Source organism: Ovis canadensis, chromosome 16 (assembly GCF_042477335.2).
Source record: "Ovis canadensis isolate MfBH-ARS-UI-01 breed Bighorn chromosome 16, ARS-UI_OviCan_v2, whole genome shotgun sequence".
NCBI classification, from domain to species: Eukaryota; Metazoa; Chordata; class Mammalia; order Artiodactyla; family Bovidae; genus Ovis; species Ovis canadensis.
Genome location: NC_091260.1, coordinates 23,330,837 through 23,348,458, shown reverse-complemented (window position 1 = coordinate 23,348,458; position 17,622 = coordinate 23,330,837). Strand labels below are relative to the sequence as shown.

General features: G+C 36.6%; 1 protein-coding gene across 4 annotated transcripts in view; it reads left to right on the top strand.

Annotated features, from left to right (window-relative positions):
* RAD17 (RAD17 checkpoint clamp loader component) overlaps window positions 1–17,622 on the top strand; it is a 35,582-nt gene that overhangs the window by 733 nt on the left and 17,227 nt on the right. For all 4 annotated transcript variants that reach the window (XM_069556230.1, XM_069556233.1, XM_069556231.1 and 1 more), the window contains 8 exons: window positions 904–1,007; window positions 5,342–5,599; window positions 6,145–6,228; window positions 11,211–11,367; window positions 12,903–13,039; window positions 13,545–13,597; window positions 13,686–13,811; window positions 13,900–13,969. In XM_069556230.1, the coding sequence (XP_069412331.1) occupies window positions 904–1,007; window positions 5,342–5,599; window positions 6,145–6,228; window positions 11,211–11,367; window positions 12,903–13,039; window positions 13,545–13,597; window positions 13,686–13,811; window positions 13,900–13,969 (989 nt within the window). The remainder of the gene's footprint in view (window positions 1–903; window positions 1,008–5,341; window positions 5,600–6,144; window positions 6,229–11,210; window positions 11,368–12,902; window positions 13,040–13,544; window positions 13,598–13,685; window positions 13,812–13,899; window positions 13,970–17,622) is intronic.

Below are 17,622 nucleotides of genomic sequence, written 5' to 3'. Positions count from 1 at the left end.
AAACTATAAAGCTCAGTTTACAGGTTTTTAGACTTTAAAAAACTTTCCTTCTGGCAAACTTAAAATTGCTGAGTTCGCCAGTTTATATAAACATTGACGAACTATGAAATTCAGAAGAGTGTTGCCAAAAAAATGTCTTGATGACGTGTTCAAAAAAGAACAGTTACAGAAAAACTTTACAGTAAAATATCAAGCCTTGTCTAAAGTCAGTGATAAGTCTGAACTCATTGTAAGCTGCTTTTTTGGTTATTTGAAATTTGGGGAAAATTTTTGAAATTTAAAGTGTGGGGAAAAAATTGATCTATTTTATTTATTTTTGGCTGCCCTGGGTCTTCCTTGCTGCATGCAGGCTTTCTCTAGTTGCGGTGAGTAGGAGCTACGCTCTGGTGGCAGTGTGTGAACTTCTTGTTGGGTACTCCCCTCCTTTAAGAGTGTGTGAGCTCAGTAGTTGCAGTTCAGGGACTTAGTTGCTCTGGTATGGGGGATCTTTCCAGACCCAGAATGGAACTGATGTGCCCTCCATTGCAGGGCACAGTTCTTAACCACTGGACTACCAGGGAAGCCCTGAAGTGTGGAAAATTTTAATTTTCAGTATAAAAACTGCACAAAGAGAATTGTTTAATTTTTCTTAACAACAAAGCAGAAGTACACAAATGTCTGATTTTTCTCTGTTATCTAATGCATTACCGAGTTCATGTAAAAAATGTATCTCTGTAGATAATTAGTTATAGTCATTAAAAATAAAATTCACTTTACCATTTTGATTTCTTACTGCATGTATATTTACTGTATTCTCTTTCACTAGCTCTTGAGCCTTTATTATGTTGTTGATTTTAGCAATATATATTACTGTACTTCTGTTTTACAATTTTCTGAATTTGAGGTTTTTTTTTTTGCCCCTAGGTGAATTATACTTTAATGTACTACAGGTTGTATACTACGGATGGGAACTACTGAAGTTTATAATGTCAAAAACTTTTTTTAGACCAAAGGTATCTTCCACAAAGGTATGATACACTAAAACGGCCATGTGATAGTTGCCCAAAAGGAGTTATGAATTTTTGAATATGTTCCTAATGACTTGTTACTGCAATCAAAGTAATGGTGCCCTGTATTTATTATAATTAGTGATTTAAAGACTTTAATAATAAATTGTGAAACAACTGTGCACTGAAAACACAAACTTAATTTTTTTAAAATTTATTTATTTTAATTGGAGGCTAATTACTTTACAATATTGTAGTGGTTTTTGCCATACATTGACATGAATCAGCCATGGGTGTACCTGTGTCCCCCATCCTGAGCTCCACTCCCACCTCCCTCCCCATCCCATCCCCCGGGGTTGTCCCAATACACCAGCTTTGAGTGCCCTGTTTCACACGTTAAACTTGGACTGGTGATCTATTTCACATATGGTAATATACATATTTCAGTGCTCTTCTCTCAGATCATCCCACCCTCACCTTCTCCCACAGAATCCAAAAGTCTGTTCTTTATATCTGTGTCTCTTTTGCTGTCTCACATATAGGGTCATCATTACCATCTTTCTAAAATCCATATATATGCATTAATATACTGTATTGGTGTTTTTCTTTCTGACTTACTTCACTCTGTGTAATAGGCTCCAGTTTCATCCACCTCATTAGAACGAATTCAAATGTATTCCTTTTAATAGCTGAGTAATATTCTATTGTGTATATGTACCAGAGCTTTCTTATCCATTCATCTGCCGATGGACATCTAGGTTGCTTCCATGTCCTAGCTATTGTAAACAGTGCTGTGATGAACATTGGGAATGAAAGAGCAATCGAAGGGAAAGAAATATGTTGTATACGGTATTATAACTTGAAAAGCCCCACCTCTTAGAAATTATGTGGTTCAGTGTACCAGTTCTCAGTGAAGCTGTTGGGTGGGTGGGATGGGTGTCAGACAGTGTACTGGAAGTTATCCATTTTCCTAGTGGTGGATCTGATTGTCCTCTGACTGTAAGTAAATTATTTAACTTTGCTGTTTCTCTTTCTTCTTTTTTTTTTTTGAGGAAGTTAAATTCACATTTATGTAAGAAATAAAACTTCAAAATGTATGAGTAACATGCACATTGAAGTTGCTAGATCAGAATTACTATTAAGAGTTTTACTACTACTCATATTTTCATGTACCCTATTTTTATAAAGGAAAAGGGCCAAAATTATAGTACCAGTGACAGCCTTTTAAAGAGGAGGAAATGAGAGGAGTAGCTATGACTGAAATTGTTTTCCCCAGAGGTATTCCTTCCTTTACCCTCTGCTGATCATGATCCTAACCTCTGCCTTTATAAGAGGAATGAATTGTGATTTTGCATTCATAAAATACCTGTAAGCTCTAACTTCCTTCTCCTGAGCCTGCTTGCAGTGCCAATCTCTGTTTTTTTTCTTTCCTTCCCAGCAAGAAGCATTGTGTAGTAAATGGTTCACAACTGTGAGTGAGCATTCTTCAAGGAAAATATATCTTGGTTCCCCCTTGTTAGCCAGGCAGGGAATTCCAAAAGTCAGGCACTGAACTAGATTTTTCTAGATTTATACTGTTGGAATGTTAAGAAAAAGTTCACGTTTAAAATTAAAATTATTAAATATTTTTTAATAATTAAAAAGACTTCCCTGGTGGCTCAGACGGTAAAGCGTCTGCCTACAACGTGGGAGAATTTTTAATACTCCTAAATATTTTTAGGTTAAAACATTTTGTTTTTACATTTTTCTCTCTGTATCCTTCAGTTCAGTTCAGTCGCTCAGTCGTGTCCGACTCTGCGACCCCAAGAATCGAGGAACGCCAGGCCTCCCTGTCCATCTCCAACTCCCAGAGTTCACTCAGACTCACGTCCATCGAGTCAATGATGCCATCCAGGCATCTCATCCTCTGTCATCCCCTTCTCCTCCTGCCCCCAATCCCTCCCAGCATCAGAGTCTTTTCCAGTGAGTCAACTCTTCTCATGAGGTGGCCAAAGTACTGGAGTTTCAGCTTTAGCATCATTCCCTCTAAAGAAATCCTAGGGTTGATCTCCTTTAGAATGGACTGGTTGGATCTCCTTGCAGTCCAAGGGACCCTCAAGAGTCTTCTCCAACACCACAGTTCAAAAGCATCAATTCTTTGGCGCTCAGCTTTCTTCACAGTCCAACTCTCACATCCATACATGACCACTGGAAAAACCATAGCCTTGACTAGACAGACCTTTGTTGGCAAAGTAATGTCTCTGCTTTTCCATATGCTATCCAGGTTGGTCATAACTTTCCTTCCAAGGAGTAAGTGTCTTTTAATTTCATGGCTGCAGTCACCATCTGCAGTGATTTTGGAGCCCCCCAAAATAAAGTCTGATTCTGTTTCCACTGTTTCCCCATCTGTTTCCCATGAAGTGATGGGACCGGATGCCATGATCTTCGTTTTCTGAATGATGAGCTTTAAGCCAACTTTTTCATTCTCCCTTTTCACTTTCATCAAGAGGCTTTTTAGTTCCTCTTCACTTTCTGCCATAGGGGTGGTGTCATCTGCATATCTGAGGTTATTGATATTTCTCCCGGCAATCTTGATTCCAGCTTGTGCTTCTTCCAGCCCAGCATTTCTCAGGATGTACTCTGCATATAAGTTAAATAAGCAGGATGACAATATACAGCCTTGACGTACTCCTTTTCCTATTTGGAACCAGTCAGTTGTTCCGTGTCCAGTTCTAACTGTTGCTTCCTGACCTGCATATAGGTTTCTCAAGAGGCAGGTCAGGTTGGTCTGATATTCCCATCTCTTAAAGAATTTTCCACAGTTTATTGTGATCCACACAATCAAAGGCTTTGGCATAGTCAATAAAACAGAAATAGATGTTTTTCTGGAACTCTCTTACTTTTTCCATGATCCAGTGGATGTTGGCAATTTGATCTCTGGTTCCTCTGCGTTTTCTAAAACCAGCTTGAACACCTGGAAGTTCATGGTTCACATATTGCTGAAGCCTGGCTTAGAGAATTTTGAGCATTACTTTACTAGTGTGTGAGATGAGTGCAATTGTGCAGTAGTTTGAGCATTCTTTGGCATTGCCTTTCTTTGGGATTAGAATGAAAACTGACCTTTTCCAGTCCTGTGGCCACTGCTGAGTTTTCCAAATTTGCTGGCATATTGAGTGCAGCACTTTCACAGCATCATCTTTCAGGATTTGAAATAGCTCAACTGTAATTCCATCACCTCCACTAGCTTTGTTCATAGTGATGCTTTCTAAGGCCCACTTGACTTCACATTCCAGGATATCTGGCTCTAGGTGAGTGATGACACCATCGTGATTATCTGGGTTGTGAAGATCTTTTTTGTACAGTTCTGTGTATTCTTGCCACCTCTTGTATCATTATGAAGGATTTTAAAGAAAAGGAAATGGTGGAGGGAAATAGAGAGGTCAGGAGTTTCTATAGACCAGAGGACCGTGAAGTAGAACTCACTGACTTCCCTGCTCTGTTAAACTAGTATTCTTTTTCCTGAACAAATCTGACAGATCATCCTCTCTGGAAAGCCTGATTTCCTTTCAGAAACGTATTAGTTGCTTCATGAGCTGAAGAAAAATATAATCAAGTCACAAATACAGATTATCCATAGCATCGGTATTCTTAGACCTTATCCTCACAAATCTTAAGGTTGATAGGGATTATTTCAATGCATGAAATGGTTCTTAGTTTGTGAATGTATTAATCTGGTCAAGGCAGAAGTGTTACTTTCCTTACTGCTCTACATGGTTGCCCTTTTCTTTATTCTGTTTTATTTCTTTTTTGATAGGTGATTTTAATATTTGTGTTTCAAGGCTACACATGAGTTTTAAAAGAATCAGCCTCATCTTTACCCTGAAAGTGAAAGTCACTCAGTTGTATCCAGCTCTTTGCAACCCCATGGACTGTAGCCACCAGGCTTCTCTGTCCGTGGGATTCACTAGGCAAAAATACTGAAGTAGATTGCCATTTCCTTCTCCAGGGTTCTTCCAGCGCAGGGATTGAACCTGGGTCTCCTGCATTGCAGGCAGATTCTTTACTGTCTGAGCTACCAGGGAAGCCACTGATCTTTACCCTGGAAAGATTATTATTTATAAAAATAATTGTTTTTACTCTGTATTCATTTATATGGCATTTATCCCTGTCATGGTCAAGTAGATAAGCATGCCTTTATACTTACTGTGAAGTAGAAAAGTAACATACATAGAGTTAGTTTTATTTAAGGAACTAATTTGTGAGATTTATTGTCAATGTTGCTAATACAAGAATGTTTTTAATAGAGTAGTTTAGTTACATTGGGAATAGATGCAAAAAATATAACAGTGTTTATTTATATGGTTTCTTTTTTTCAGGTAACAAACTGGGTACACCCATCATTTGATGGTTTTTCAGAGACTACAAGCATTTCTACTATTACTGCCACATCATTAAGTGTGAATAACGCAAGTCTTAGAAGAAAAAAGGTGCCTTCCACATTAGAAAGTAGCAGAAATCCAGCTAGCAAAGGAGGAAACCTATCTTCCTCTAAACAGATCTGTGGTCTAGACAATTCAAAAGAGTATCTGTCAGAAAATGAACCATGGGTGGATAAATACAAACCTGAAACTCAGGTAATAATTAGCATACAAAGAAGTCTTCATAATTTAGTTTCAGGAAGGAGAGGGATGTGCATTTTTGTTATTATTCATAAAAACCTTTTTGCCTAAATTAATTAGAAAAAATAATAACTTCTAAGTTTTTCTGTATTTCTAGTCTCGAATTTTCCCAACAGTTATTCTGAAGATAATACCATTGGTTATTTGTCTTGACTTAATTTAACCCTTTGATTTAGTTTAATTTAATCAACCCCTAACAATGACTTAATCTATTTAATTTTTTGCAAAATGTAAAGTCCCTTCCTATTTATTACCTTACTAAAATGTATTTCAGGATTTTATTTTATAATTTCAGATGTGCTTCAGATATTCATATGTTGTGGTCAGTTTAACAATAGAATTTTTCCATATGAATATAAAGAGTTAAGTATAATCAAAAAGACTTTTTTATTATGTTACTCATTTGCTAATTTTTTCATTAAAAATGTGTAGAATAATCTGTGCAATGTATCAAAAATTTTTGAGTTAAAGTGTTTTTATTTTAAACTTGAAAATTTTAGCATGAACTTGCTGTGCATAAAAAGAAAATTGAAGAAGTTGAAACCTGGTTAAAAGCTGAAGTCTTAGAAAGGCAGCCAAAACAGGTAACCAAATAAAAAATGTTTTTGTTTTTTTTTTAAGCAGTTTTTATTTATTTATTTTTGTTTCTTTGTTTATTAGTGTTTTGGGAGGCCGTGCTGAGTCTTTGTGGCTGTGTGGGCGTTTCTCTAGTTGCAGCGACCGGGGCTGCTCTCTAGGTGCGGTGAGAGGGCTTCTCATTGCAGTGCCTGCTCTTGTTGCAGGACACAGGCTATGTGTAGGGCGTGTGGGCTTCAGACTGCATAGTTGTGGCTCCTGGGTTGTAGATAGAGCACAAGCTCGGTTGTAGTGGTGCCTGGGCTTGGTTTCTCTGAAGCACATGGGATCTTCCCAACTCAGGGATCGAATCTGTGCCTCCTGCATTGGCAGGTGGATTCTTTACCACTGAGCCACCAGGGAAACCCCAAGAAATGTTTAGCAATACTTGACCTCAGATGTTTCTCTGCCTTATAGTTGGCTGTAGGAAGTTAAAAACTTTCATGTTGACTTTGTATTCATGAGTCCATCTCACCTGTGGTAGAAAGCTGTCTGACCTTACTACTTCTGCCTCATTAAAAGACTCAGGAGACTTTGAGTTTTCTCCTTTTATCTCTTTTTCCTTCTTATGTATAAAGCATAGTAAACCATTTGGGTGCTAATATATTTAGCATATCAGATCATCTCACACTGAAGCAAGTAGGCAAGTTACATTCTAGTTTTTACTAAATGTAACCTAAATTAATCATCATTTATTTTACCCAGTAAAATGTTTTTTCTTTCACTTCCTAATTCCATAATTGCCCTTGACTCCCAAGCTAGAATATTCTTTCTCTCTTTCTTTTTAAACTTTTAAAATTTTGAGATTCTGCAAACATAAAGAAAAATAGAATAGTAAATGAATATTCACAAACCTGTAATATAGCCATCATTTTCCCCCATGAGTATTTTCACATAAAATGTAAACATTTGACATTTAATTCCCTGATAGGATCTAGTGATCCATTCATATTCACATTTTTACAGTTGTCCTCAAAATGTCTTTTATATCTGGTTTGTTACAACCAGTGCATGATCAAGGACCATCCATTACATTTGATTATTATATCTCTTAGGGCTTTAAAATCTAGAACAGTTCCTTCACCTTCTGTTTCTCTCCCTGACACTGACTTATTGAAGAGACCAGGGTCTTGTTATCCTGCTGTTTGAACTTAAATTTGATCGGTAGATTAAGGAGGTGATAGTCAAAACTCTTCATTGTAACTTCCTTTTGCATTTGGCACATAATCTGTTGGAAGATGCTTTGGCAGCATATAGGATTTTCTGACAGTCTTTCACCTAAGAGATTTAGTGTCCATTTTCAGTCCTTGTCTGATTAGTAATTTTGTTAAGATTGTGAAATGGTGAATTTTCTACTTCTATTATTGTTATTTCTATAATTGTTAGCTGGCATTTTTCTGTAAAAATAGATTTCCTCATCACTAACTGGGTTTGCTTAGTTATTAATACCTTTAAATACATTTCCAGCTGGAAAGACAGGATAAATTACTTGGAGATGAAGAGTTGGTGTTTTAATTACCTCCAGTGGTAAACAGGTCCTTTTTTGAATCAAGATTCTTTCTGTCTGGTTTGTCGATCTAACCTTTGGTGTAGAGTTAAGAAAGTGTACTCAAAATGAATCTTCATTTTCAGCATTGGTATTCCTCTGCTGGCTCATAGAAATCTCTTGTTTCTCCGAGTACCAATTCTTGGGCACTTTCTCAGAAAGCTTTCTCATTGTGTGGTATGGTCATCTCAACTAAATAGTCTTTATTTTTCAGTGACCACTGTGTTTTATCACTTATCAGTCCTTTTTTTTTTTTTTAAGTATAAACATTATTGTGTCTTAAACCTGCACAAGTGTTATTGTTATTGTTTTACCAGTAGGATGACTTAGGTATGTGTGCATGTATATAGGTATTAGCGAAAGTATTTCCTCTACAGTTTGAAAAGCTTCTTCCCTCTAAGAAGTTGTACTTTAACCAGCCATATACTCTTTATTATACAAAACTTTCAATGTCAGTAATTATAAGACATTTTTATTTTTAAAATCCTGGATAATTTCTAGATTTCTCTATGGAAAAGCTAAAAAGTTGTTTATTCGCTGAGTTTAATTTTGGAGGCCGACTTCCTTCCTTCAAAATATAGTAAATCTATTACAGTGTAGGCATTGGGGGGATTAAAAAAGTATTTAGCATTCTGATGGGAGACTAGCTCCCAATTCTGTTGCTAGAAGCAAAACCTGATGTGTGGCTGTATCATGTGTCAAAACATATGCAACTTTGTTCCATAAGAAAAATGCAGGGCTGCCTGTGTTTGAGCTTTCTCTTCTTTTGAAAAGAAGTAGTTTCCTTAGAAGTAATCAGTTCTCATTAATTGCATTAGTTATGTTACGTTAAAGTCGCTACAAGCAAAGAATTAGCGAGTCCTGAACCATTGTTCCTATGGGAAATGCAAGATTGGTTCCTTCAAAACCTAATGTTGAAAGAAAACGAAAAACCTAATATTGCTCTGGTCACATTTTCATCACTTCTCCATCGATACATAACCTTGTTTTATATGTTTCTGTGTAAAGATACCTTGTTTATTTATTTCAGTTCAGTTCAGTCGCTCAGTCATGTCCGACTCTTTGCGACCCCGTGGACTGCAGCACGCCAGGCCTCCCTGTCCATCACCAGCTCCCGGAGTTTACTCAAACTCATGTCCATTGAATTGGTGATGCCTTCCAACCATCTCATCCTCTGTCGTCCCCTTCTCCTTCTGCCCTCAATCTTTCCCAGCATCAGGGTCTTTCCCAGTGAGTCAGCTTTTCGCATCAGGTGACCAAAGTATTGGAGTTTCAGCTTCAGCATCAGTCCTTTCAATGAACACCCAGGACTGATCTCTTTTAGGATGGACTGGTTAGATCTCCTTGCAGTCCAAGGGACTCTCAGGAGTCTTCTCTAACACCACAGTTCAAAAGCATCAATTCTTGGCGCTCAGCTTTCTTTATAGTCCAACTCTCACATCCATACATGACCACTGGAAAATTTTATTTATTTACTTATTTTTTGGCATGCGGGATCTTAGTTTCCTGCCCAGGGATCCAATTAGCATCCATCCCCCTGCAGTGGATACACAGAGTCTTATCCACTTGACCGCCAGGGAAGTCCTCAAGATACCTTATTTAATATGTATTATTACATCATTTACATTAAACTCATGGCCTGTAGAACTATAACTCATAAGGTCTTTCATTTTAAAAAGTTGAACAGGGGAATCCCCTGGTGGTCCACTAAGTTAAGACTTAGTGTTTTCACTGCCAGTGTCCAGGTTCAGTCACTAGTGGGGAAACTAAAATTCAATAAGCTGCATGGCATGGCAAAAAAAAAAAATAGAATTGAAATGAATAGTGTAACTGGCTCTTCTCTGGGTACAATGCCCTTATTTATCATAGTTAATAAAGGTAAACAAGCAAGCAAGGATTACAGCCCACTGTTACATGTAAGATATCTTCCCCTGATAATTTCTCAGTTTTAAATTTTTAAACTTTTTTTTTTTCAATCTGTGAGGGAATGTTACTGGGACCTATAACCTTTAGTCTGTCTTCAGAGTCCTGTCTCTGGTAAATACATTTCTTAGTATACATTTCTTAAAAAATCTGATATCCAAACTGAGGTCATTCCATAAGAATATTATACTTGTATAATATTGAACTATATAATCCAAAGAGAGGTTGATATTAAGATTGAATATTCTGAGTTCAGGTAACCTCTTAAAAATACTTGTGTCAGACATGACCTCTTTAATCTAGCTGAAGGTGTTTTAATTTGGCTGCTGAATAGTCCTTGGGAGGAGCATAGTGCAAGAATTGAGGATACAGTCACTATTTAGGACAGTATGGAAATTTCTTAAAAAATTAGGAATAAAACTACCATTGTTCAGTTGCTCAGTTGTGTCCAACTCTCCCGTATGACCATATGATTTTATGATCATATAAACTACCATATGACCCAACAATCCCACTACTAGGCATATACCCTGCTGCTGCTGCTAAGTCACTTCAGTCGTGTCCGACTCTGTGTGACCCCATAGACGGCAGCCCACCCTGAGAAAACCATAATTGGAAAAGACACATGTACCCCATTGTTGATCACAGCACTATTTGCAATAGCTGTGACATGGAAGCGGCCCAGGTGGCCATTGACAGATGAATGCGTAAAGAAGCTGCGGTTCCTATGCATAGTGGACTATTACTCAGCCGTAAGAACGGATGCATTTGAGTCATTCCTGTTCTAATGAAGTGAATGAACTAGAGCCTATTACACACAGGGAAGTAAGTCAGAGAAAAATACCATATGTTAGTGCATATTTATAGGATCTAGAAAGATGGTACTGATGAACGTATCTGAGGGACAGCGGTGGAGATGCAAACAGAGAACAGGCTTGTGAGCACAGTGGGGGAAGAAGAGTGTGGGACTAACTGAGAGAATAGTATTGACATATAAACAGTACCATATGTAAAATTAGATAGCCAGTGGAAATTTGCTGTACGGCACAAGGAGTTCAAATCCAGTGCTCTGAGACAACCTAGAAGGATAGAAGGCTCTGGGAGATGCAATAGGGAGGGCGCATATGTATACCTATGGCATATGTATACCTATAGCTAATTGATGTTAACATATGGCAGAAGCCAACAGAATATTGTCAAGCAATTGTCCTCTAATTAAAAAAATTTTTATAAAGATATTAAGAAAACATGAAGTCCCCCTACCCCCAAGAAAAGAATGAGAAATTATCAGAAGCTGTGCTTAGAAGTCCAGGAAATAAGATTCTTTTATCTATAGCTGGTTTATTCCAGCTAACATTGTGCAGTTAAGTCTGCTTTTATGACTAAATATTTCTAGAGATAATATTTAAGAAGAGTATTAAAACAATATTCTAACATTCCAATGATTTTGATTTTTTTATTGATGTTTATATTTGGTTTTAGGGTGGATCTATTTTATTAATAACAGGACCTCCTGGATGTGGAAAAACAACAACTATAAAAATCCTAGCAAAGGAGCATGGTATTCAAGTACAAGAGTGGATTAATCCAGTTTTACCAGAATTCCAAAAAGATGATTTCAAGGAGATATTGAATCCTGGTAAGGTTTGTTGTGAAGGTAGTGGAAATAGTGGGAAAGTCTATGTTTACAGAAGATTTGAAACAAGCCCCTCAGACCCTACTGGGTATGTTTTTGAGAGGAAGGTATGTATTGCTGCTCCTGTACTTGATCGGCATCTGCCCACTACCAGCTGCTTCACAGTCAGAGAAGCAATCACATGAAACTTTATGGGTGCATTTAGGTTCAGAGAGAAATAACTTTAGGAGAAGGAAGGAAAGGGTCCCTCCAATAAAAGAGGTGGTGCTCAGTTGCCCAGTCATGTCTGACTCAGTAAAACCCCATGGACTGTAGCCCGCCAGGCTCCTCTGTCCATGGGGATTCTCCAGATAAGAATACTGGAGTGGGTTGCCATGCTCTCCTCCAGGGGATCTTCCTGACCTAGGGATCGAACCCAGGTCTCCTGCACTGCAGGCAGATTCTTCACCATCTAAGCCACCAGGGAAGGCCGTGTGTAATGTAATATAATGTAATATAACTTCACATATATGCTCATAAACTCCAGCATGATCATTTTTAACTTGCATAGCTTTCTTATTTCTGCTTTAGAGTAACTAGGCTAGGCATATACAAATCACCTAGGCCATTTTGAAGTGCAAGGGTTTCTGTAGAAGGACAATTAGTATTTTAATGTGGGGTATTCTTTAAAATTCTATTTTTAGGTTCTTCTATAACATCTGTGTATATGCACACCCTTTTGCTGCTACTCCTGGAATTTTTACTACTTTCTAGTAGTAATGTGACTTTTGACAATCTGGAAAGTCTTTATTTACGATCTTCTGTATAAAATATTACTTCTTGTAGTCCTAATAAGTTTACTAATCAATCATTCTTTTTTTGTCATTAAAACTTATTAAGGTAAAACTTACTATTATTGAAAATAGCTTATTTATGATCACACACTTACTGGAAGAGTCTTCATTGTGTAGACAAAGTCATAAATATTTGTGCCACTTTAATGATTTTTATACTAACAGCTGTGTTCTGAAATCAAGTTAACTCCATATTACATTTCTTGGTACAGAAGCATTATACTGTTTTCATAATGAGTTTGTCTTTTGAAATGAATATTCTGTTTTAAATTTGAACAGTTTTAAATTAAAAAACAGTCTACAGTATTGTGTGCTACATTATCTTTATGTGTATGTAAATATATTTAGTAATATTCATGTATGTTATGTAGTGCTGCTGCTAAGTCACTTCAGTCGTGTCCGACTCTGTGCAACCCCATAGACGGCAGCCCACCAGGCTCCCCCGTCCCTGGGATTCTCCAGGCAAGAACACTGGAGTGGGTTGCCATTTCCTTCTCCAGTGCATGAAAGTGAAAATCACTTGTCGCGTCTGACTCCTAGCCACCCCATGGACTGCAGCCTACCAGGCTCCTCCGTCCATGGGATTTTCCAGGCAAGAGTAGTGGAGTGGGTTGCCATTGGCCTTCTCCGATGTTATGTACATATATGTAATATTGATATATACATAGTTTGTGGAAAATAAGTGTTAAGTATGTTTCTTTTCAGAATCAAGCTTCCATATATTTCCCTACCAGTCTCAGATAGCAGTTTTTAAAGAGTTTCTACTAAGAGCAACAAAATATAACCAACTACAAATGCTTGGAGATGATCTGAGAACTGATAAGAAGATAATTCTAGTTGAAGTAAGGATAACTTTTGAAATTCTGCTGTAACTATTGAATAGACAATCGCAAGATATAGCTTATGTGATTGTGACATTAGCTCTGTCCATGGTACTAGTAGTGGTAAAATATAAAGTCTTTGTGTAATAGAATAAACCTAAAGTTTCTTGCATTAAACCTGGATAGAGTAACTATAGGTTGCATGTGTATATATATTATAGGTTAGTGAACTTTAAAAATTTAATGGCCTAAATGTAGAAAGGCAAAAAAAATATTTGGAAAATGATGTCTTAGAATATTATAACTTGTAGTAACCTGAAGAAATTTGATCTGAAAGTTCCCTAGACGCTTATTACTATTTAGGGAATCAGCTAGTTTTCAGCTAGTTGATGTTTAATTTCTGCAGAACTTCTGATTATAGTACATTGAATACATAACATTTTTCCCCATTTTGGTAAATATAAGTCTGAAAATAAATTTACATGGGAATAAAACTGAGCTAGTGTTTATCCTTTGTTTTTGGTAGGACTTACCTAACCAGTTTTATCGGGATTCTCATACTTTACATGAAGTTCTGAGGTGAGTTTCAGTGAAGTCTTCTAAAACTCCAAATTAAATGACAGGAGGCTTAAATTTCAGCCTTGCTTGCTATCTTTTGTGCTTTTAGGAAGTATGTGCAGATTGGTCGGTGTCCTCTAATATTTATAATCTCTGACAGTCTCAGTGGCGATAATAGTCAAAGGTTACTGTTTCCCAAAGAAGTTCAAGAAGAGTGTGCTATTTCAAATATTAGGTAAGAATGAAATTTCTGCTTAAAATTTCACGTAAATACTGTATTTTTAATCACATAACCGCTGTCTTTCTTTATAAAACTTTGACAGTTTCAACCCTGTGGCGCCAACAATTATGATGAAGTTTCTTAATCGGATAGTGGCAGTAGAAGCTAATAAGGTAAGTTTCTAAACTGATTTTCTTGGACTTTACATTGTCATTGTAGAAAGCCAAACTTAAGTGGTGTTATATAAACTTGAGGAATTAGAGACATGAATTATCTCAGTTTTTAAAATTAAAAAAAATTTATTTACACTCCTAAAGCATGTCATTTTAGAAAATGTAGGAAAGACTGATTTTAAAAACTCTTAACCTGGACTTTCCAGGCAGTGCAGTGGTTAAGACTCCGTGCTTCCACTGCCGGAAGTACAGGTTTGATCCCTGGTTGGGGAACCAAGATCCTACATACCATGCAGCGTGGCCAAAAAATAAAAAATGTAAACATCCTGAACCTTTAATTTTCCTTTGCTTGGCTTAGTGTTCTAATTTGTGTCTATTGTTAAGAAACTATTTCCTGCCATCTTGGTACATTAATCAGTTCTAATCCAAACTCTACTTTTGTCCTGTATCACTTTTAAAGATTTAACAATTTTTTTTAACTACGGAAAAAATACATCATAAGAGTTACCATCTTAGACTTTTTTTTCCAGCTTTATTGAGATATAACTGACATATAACGTCATGTAAGTTTAAAGTGTATGACACATTGACTTGATAAAACTTATATAATGTAAAATGATCGCCACCATAGCATTTTCTAATACCTCCATCATGTCACGTGAATTACCTTTTCTTTTTTGTGATGAGAACATTTTAAGATTTTTTTCTCTTAGCAACTTTCAAATATATAATATACACAGTACTATTAACTGTATTTTATATTTGAAATATCTTAACCATTTTTAGCCATCCAGTTCAGTAGTGTTGAGTATACTATCATTGTTCTGAAATAGCTGTTACGTTTAATGCATCATTTTTTTTAGTCTTTCAAATCAAGATGGTGTTAAAGTTAAATTGATAAAACTTCTCCTCTCAGCAGCATGGTTCTAGGTGGACCAACTGCTATCAGTCAACTGAATTTTACATGAAACATAATTTGTTTTGCAATGCTGGATCACAGGAACTGAGGGAAATCTCCAGGGGAGAGGTTATGTTGAGGATTAAACAAAGTAGCGCATGTATGTGGAGCACTTAGCTGAATAAATACAACTATTAATAGTGAAACATTAGAAGCACAATGAATCCAGTAATAGAGGGAGCAACTGCTGTGGTGAACTATTATGTCCTTAATTCATATTTTGAAAATACTTAGTGGTATGTGTGTGTGCTAAGTCGCCTCAGTTGTGTCTGACTCCTTGTGACCCTATGGACAGTAGCACACAGGCTCCTCTGTCCATGGGATTCTCCAGGCTAGAATGCTGAAGTGTTGCTGTGTCCTCCTCTAAGGGATCTTCCTGATCCAGTGATTGAACCCATGACCCGTGGAGTTTTTACCTGCTGAGCTACCAGGGAAGCCCATAGTAAATGTGCTTTACCTTAAATAGCTGACTTGTAAGAATGTTATCTTATGTCTCCTGCATTGGCAGACAGGTTCTTTACCACTAGCGCCACCTGGGAAGTCCCATTTGTTGATAAAGGGAAGTACAGTTTAATGTCAAGTTAAAAATAACAGGATGCAAAGTTACGTGATAATGCTAATAGAAATGATGTTTCAGCCTTTGATATATGTCAGGCCCTATGCAAGGTATTTTTACATACCTGAGCTTATTAAACCCTTACTACAACTATACAAAATTATCTCCATTTTATGGTAAAGAAACTGAACTTTGGAAGGAAATAACTTGAATAATATTCCATGACTATTAAGTGTCAGATGAGTTGGAAGTTTTGTTCTGACTCCAAATTACTGTGCTAAAACGAAACATAGATTTGTTAATGACAGCCCAATGCACACATATACATAAACCTAGATATACTAAAAGAAATAACATAAAAATGCTAAGTGTGATTCTGGGTGGTTGAATTACTTACGATTTTTTTCTACATTCTCTACTGTAAACTATAGTTTTAAATATTTATTAAAAAGTTGAAGAAATAATAAAAAGTCAGCCTCATGTTACTTTATCATGTGACTCACAGTTTTTTTTAAGACTAAGTCATTAAACTGCAAATGGCATTTACTCTAGCAAGTTGTTTTATACTAGTGAAAAGATTACCATAACCTCTTTGTTACGTATTTAATGTGCTGTGTTTAGTCACTGAGCCATGTCGGACTCTCTGCCACCCCATGGACTGCAGCCCACCAGGCTCCTCTGTCCATGGGCTTCTCCAGGCAAGAATACTAGAATGGGTTGCCATGCCCCGCTCCGCAGGATCTTCCCAACCCAGGGATTGAACCCAGGTCTCCTGCGTTGCAGGCAGATTCTTTACCATCTGAGCCACCAGGGAAGCCCAAAAATACTGGAATGGGTAGCCTATCTCTTCTCCAGGGAATCTTCTCGAACCAGCATCAAACCAGAGTCTCCTACATTGCACGTGGAGTTATTACCTACTGAGCTACCTGGGAAGCCCATAGTAAATGTGCTTTACCTTAAATAGTTGAGGTAACATCTAAGAATGTTAGAACTAGTATACTTTTGAAATCATCATTGATATGTTACATCACAGGAGCAGCAGTAAGCCCAATATTTAAATATAAATCAAATGTATATATAAAATCAAATGTTATGATACTGTCTAGGGTCGCCAAGGATGATAACGATAGTATAAGAAGATTTAAGTGAGTTTAATCTCTTATTCCATAGCTTTAATAGTTAATTATCTTAAGAAAGAGTATAGACATTTTATGTGAATGAGTTACAATAAAGAGTGTTAACTATCTTAAGTGTTTAAGTTTAAATAAATGTTTCTATGTATTTATAGGAAAAAAGATCTTTAGTCTTTTCTGATGTCATTAGGTATATAAAGTGTTGAAGGAACTGCTGATCACACATTTCAGCCACATTTGCTATATTCACTGTAGTTAACATCCGTAGTAGTTTCTTCAGCTCTAAGAATCATGATTTCAAATTATGTTTCCTTGCTGGCAAGTAATCCTATCTAAATTTTTTCAAAAACAAGCTACTCCTCCCAAAACAATTTTTAAAGTAAATGTGTTCACAATAAAAATGCTAGAGTTAATCTGGAAGAGAAGGCATGAGCAAGAAAATTTTGTGAGAGTGATAGAGACTTGCTGTCTAGATATTGGAACATAATATGAGACTATAGAGAGTATAGCAGTGTGATATTAGTGTAGGAATAGACAAATGGAAGAATAAAATGAGAAGACAGCACAGAACTAGATCAGTATGTGTAAATGGAATTTTTTTAATACAAGGAAAGTGGCATTTTACGTCATGAGGGAAAGAGAGTAGACTGTTATGGTTAATAAGTGGTATTGGAACAATTGCATATTCAAACAGAAGAACATAAGATTGTCTCTTTGGTTCATACTATGCAGAAAAATAATTTAAACCTTGATTTAAAATTTAAATACAAAAATTAGAAGAGTATTAGGAAAAAATACTTTGAGTTGGGGGAAAGTCTTCCTAAACAAACAAAAAAACCTGAGAGCCATGGATTTACTTCAAAAAAATGGAAAACTTAGGAAGCCATGGTAAACAAAGATAAAAGATAAACATGGGAATGAAAGACAAATGGATAGTAAACCTGAGAGGTATTCAGGCTTACTAGTAATTAGAGAAAAAGATTGATAAACAGCGTTGCCAAAGATG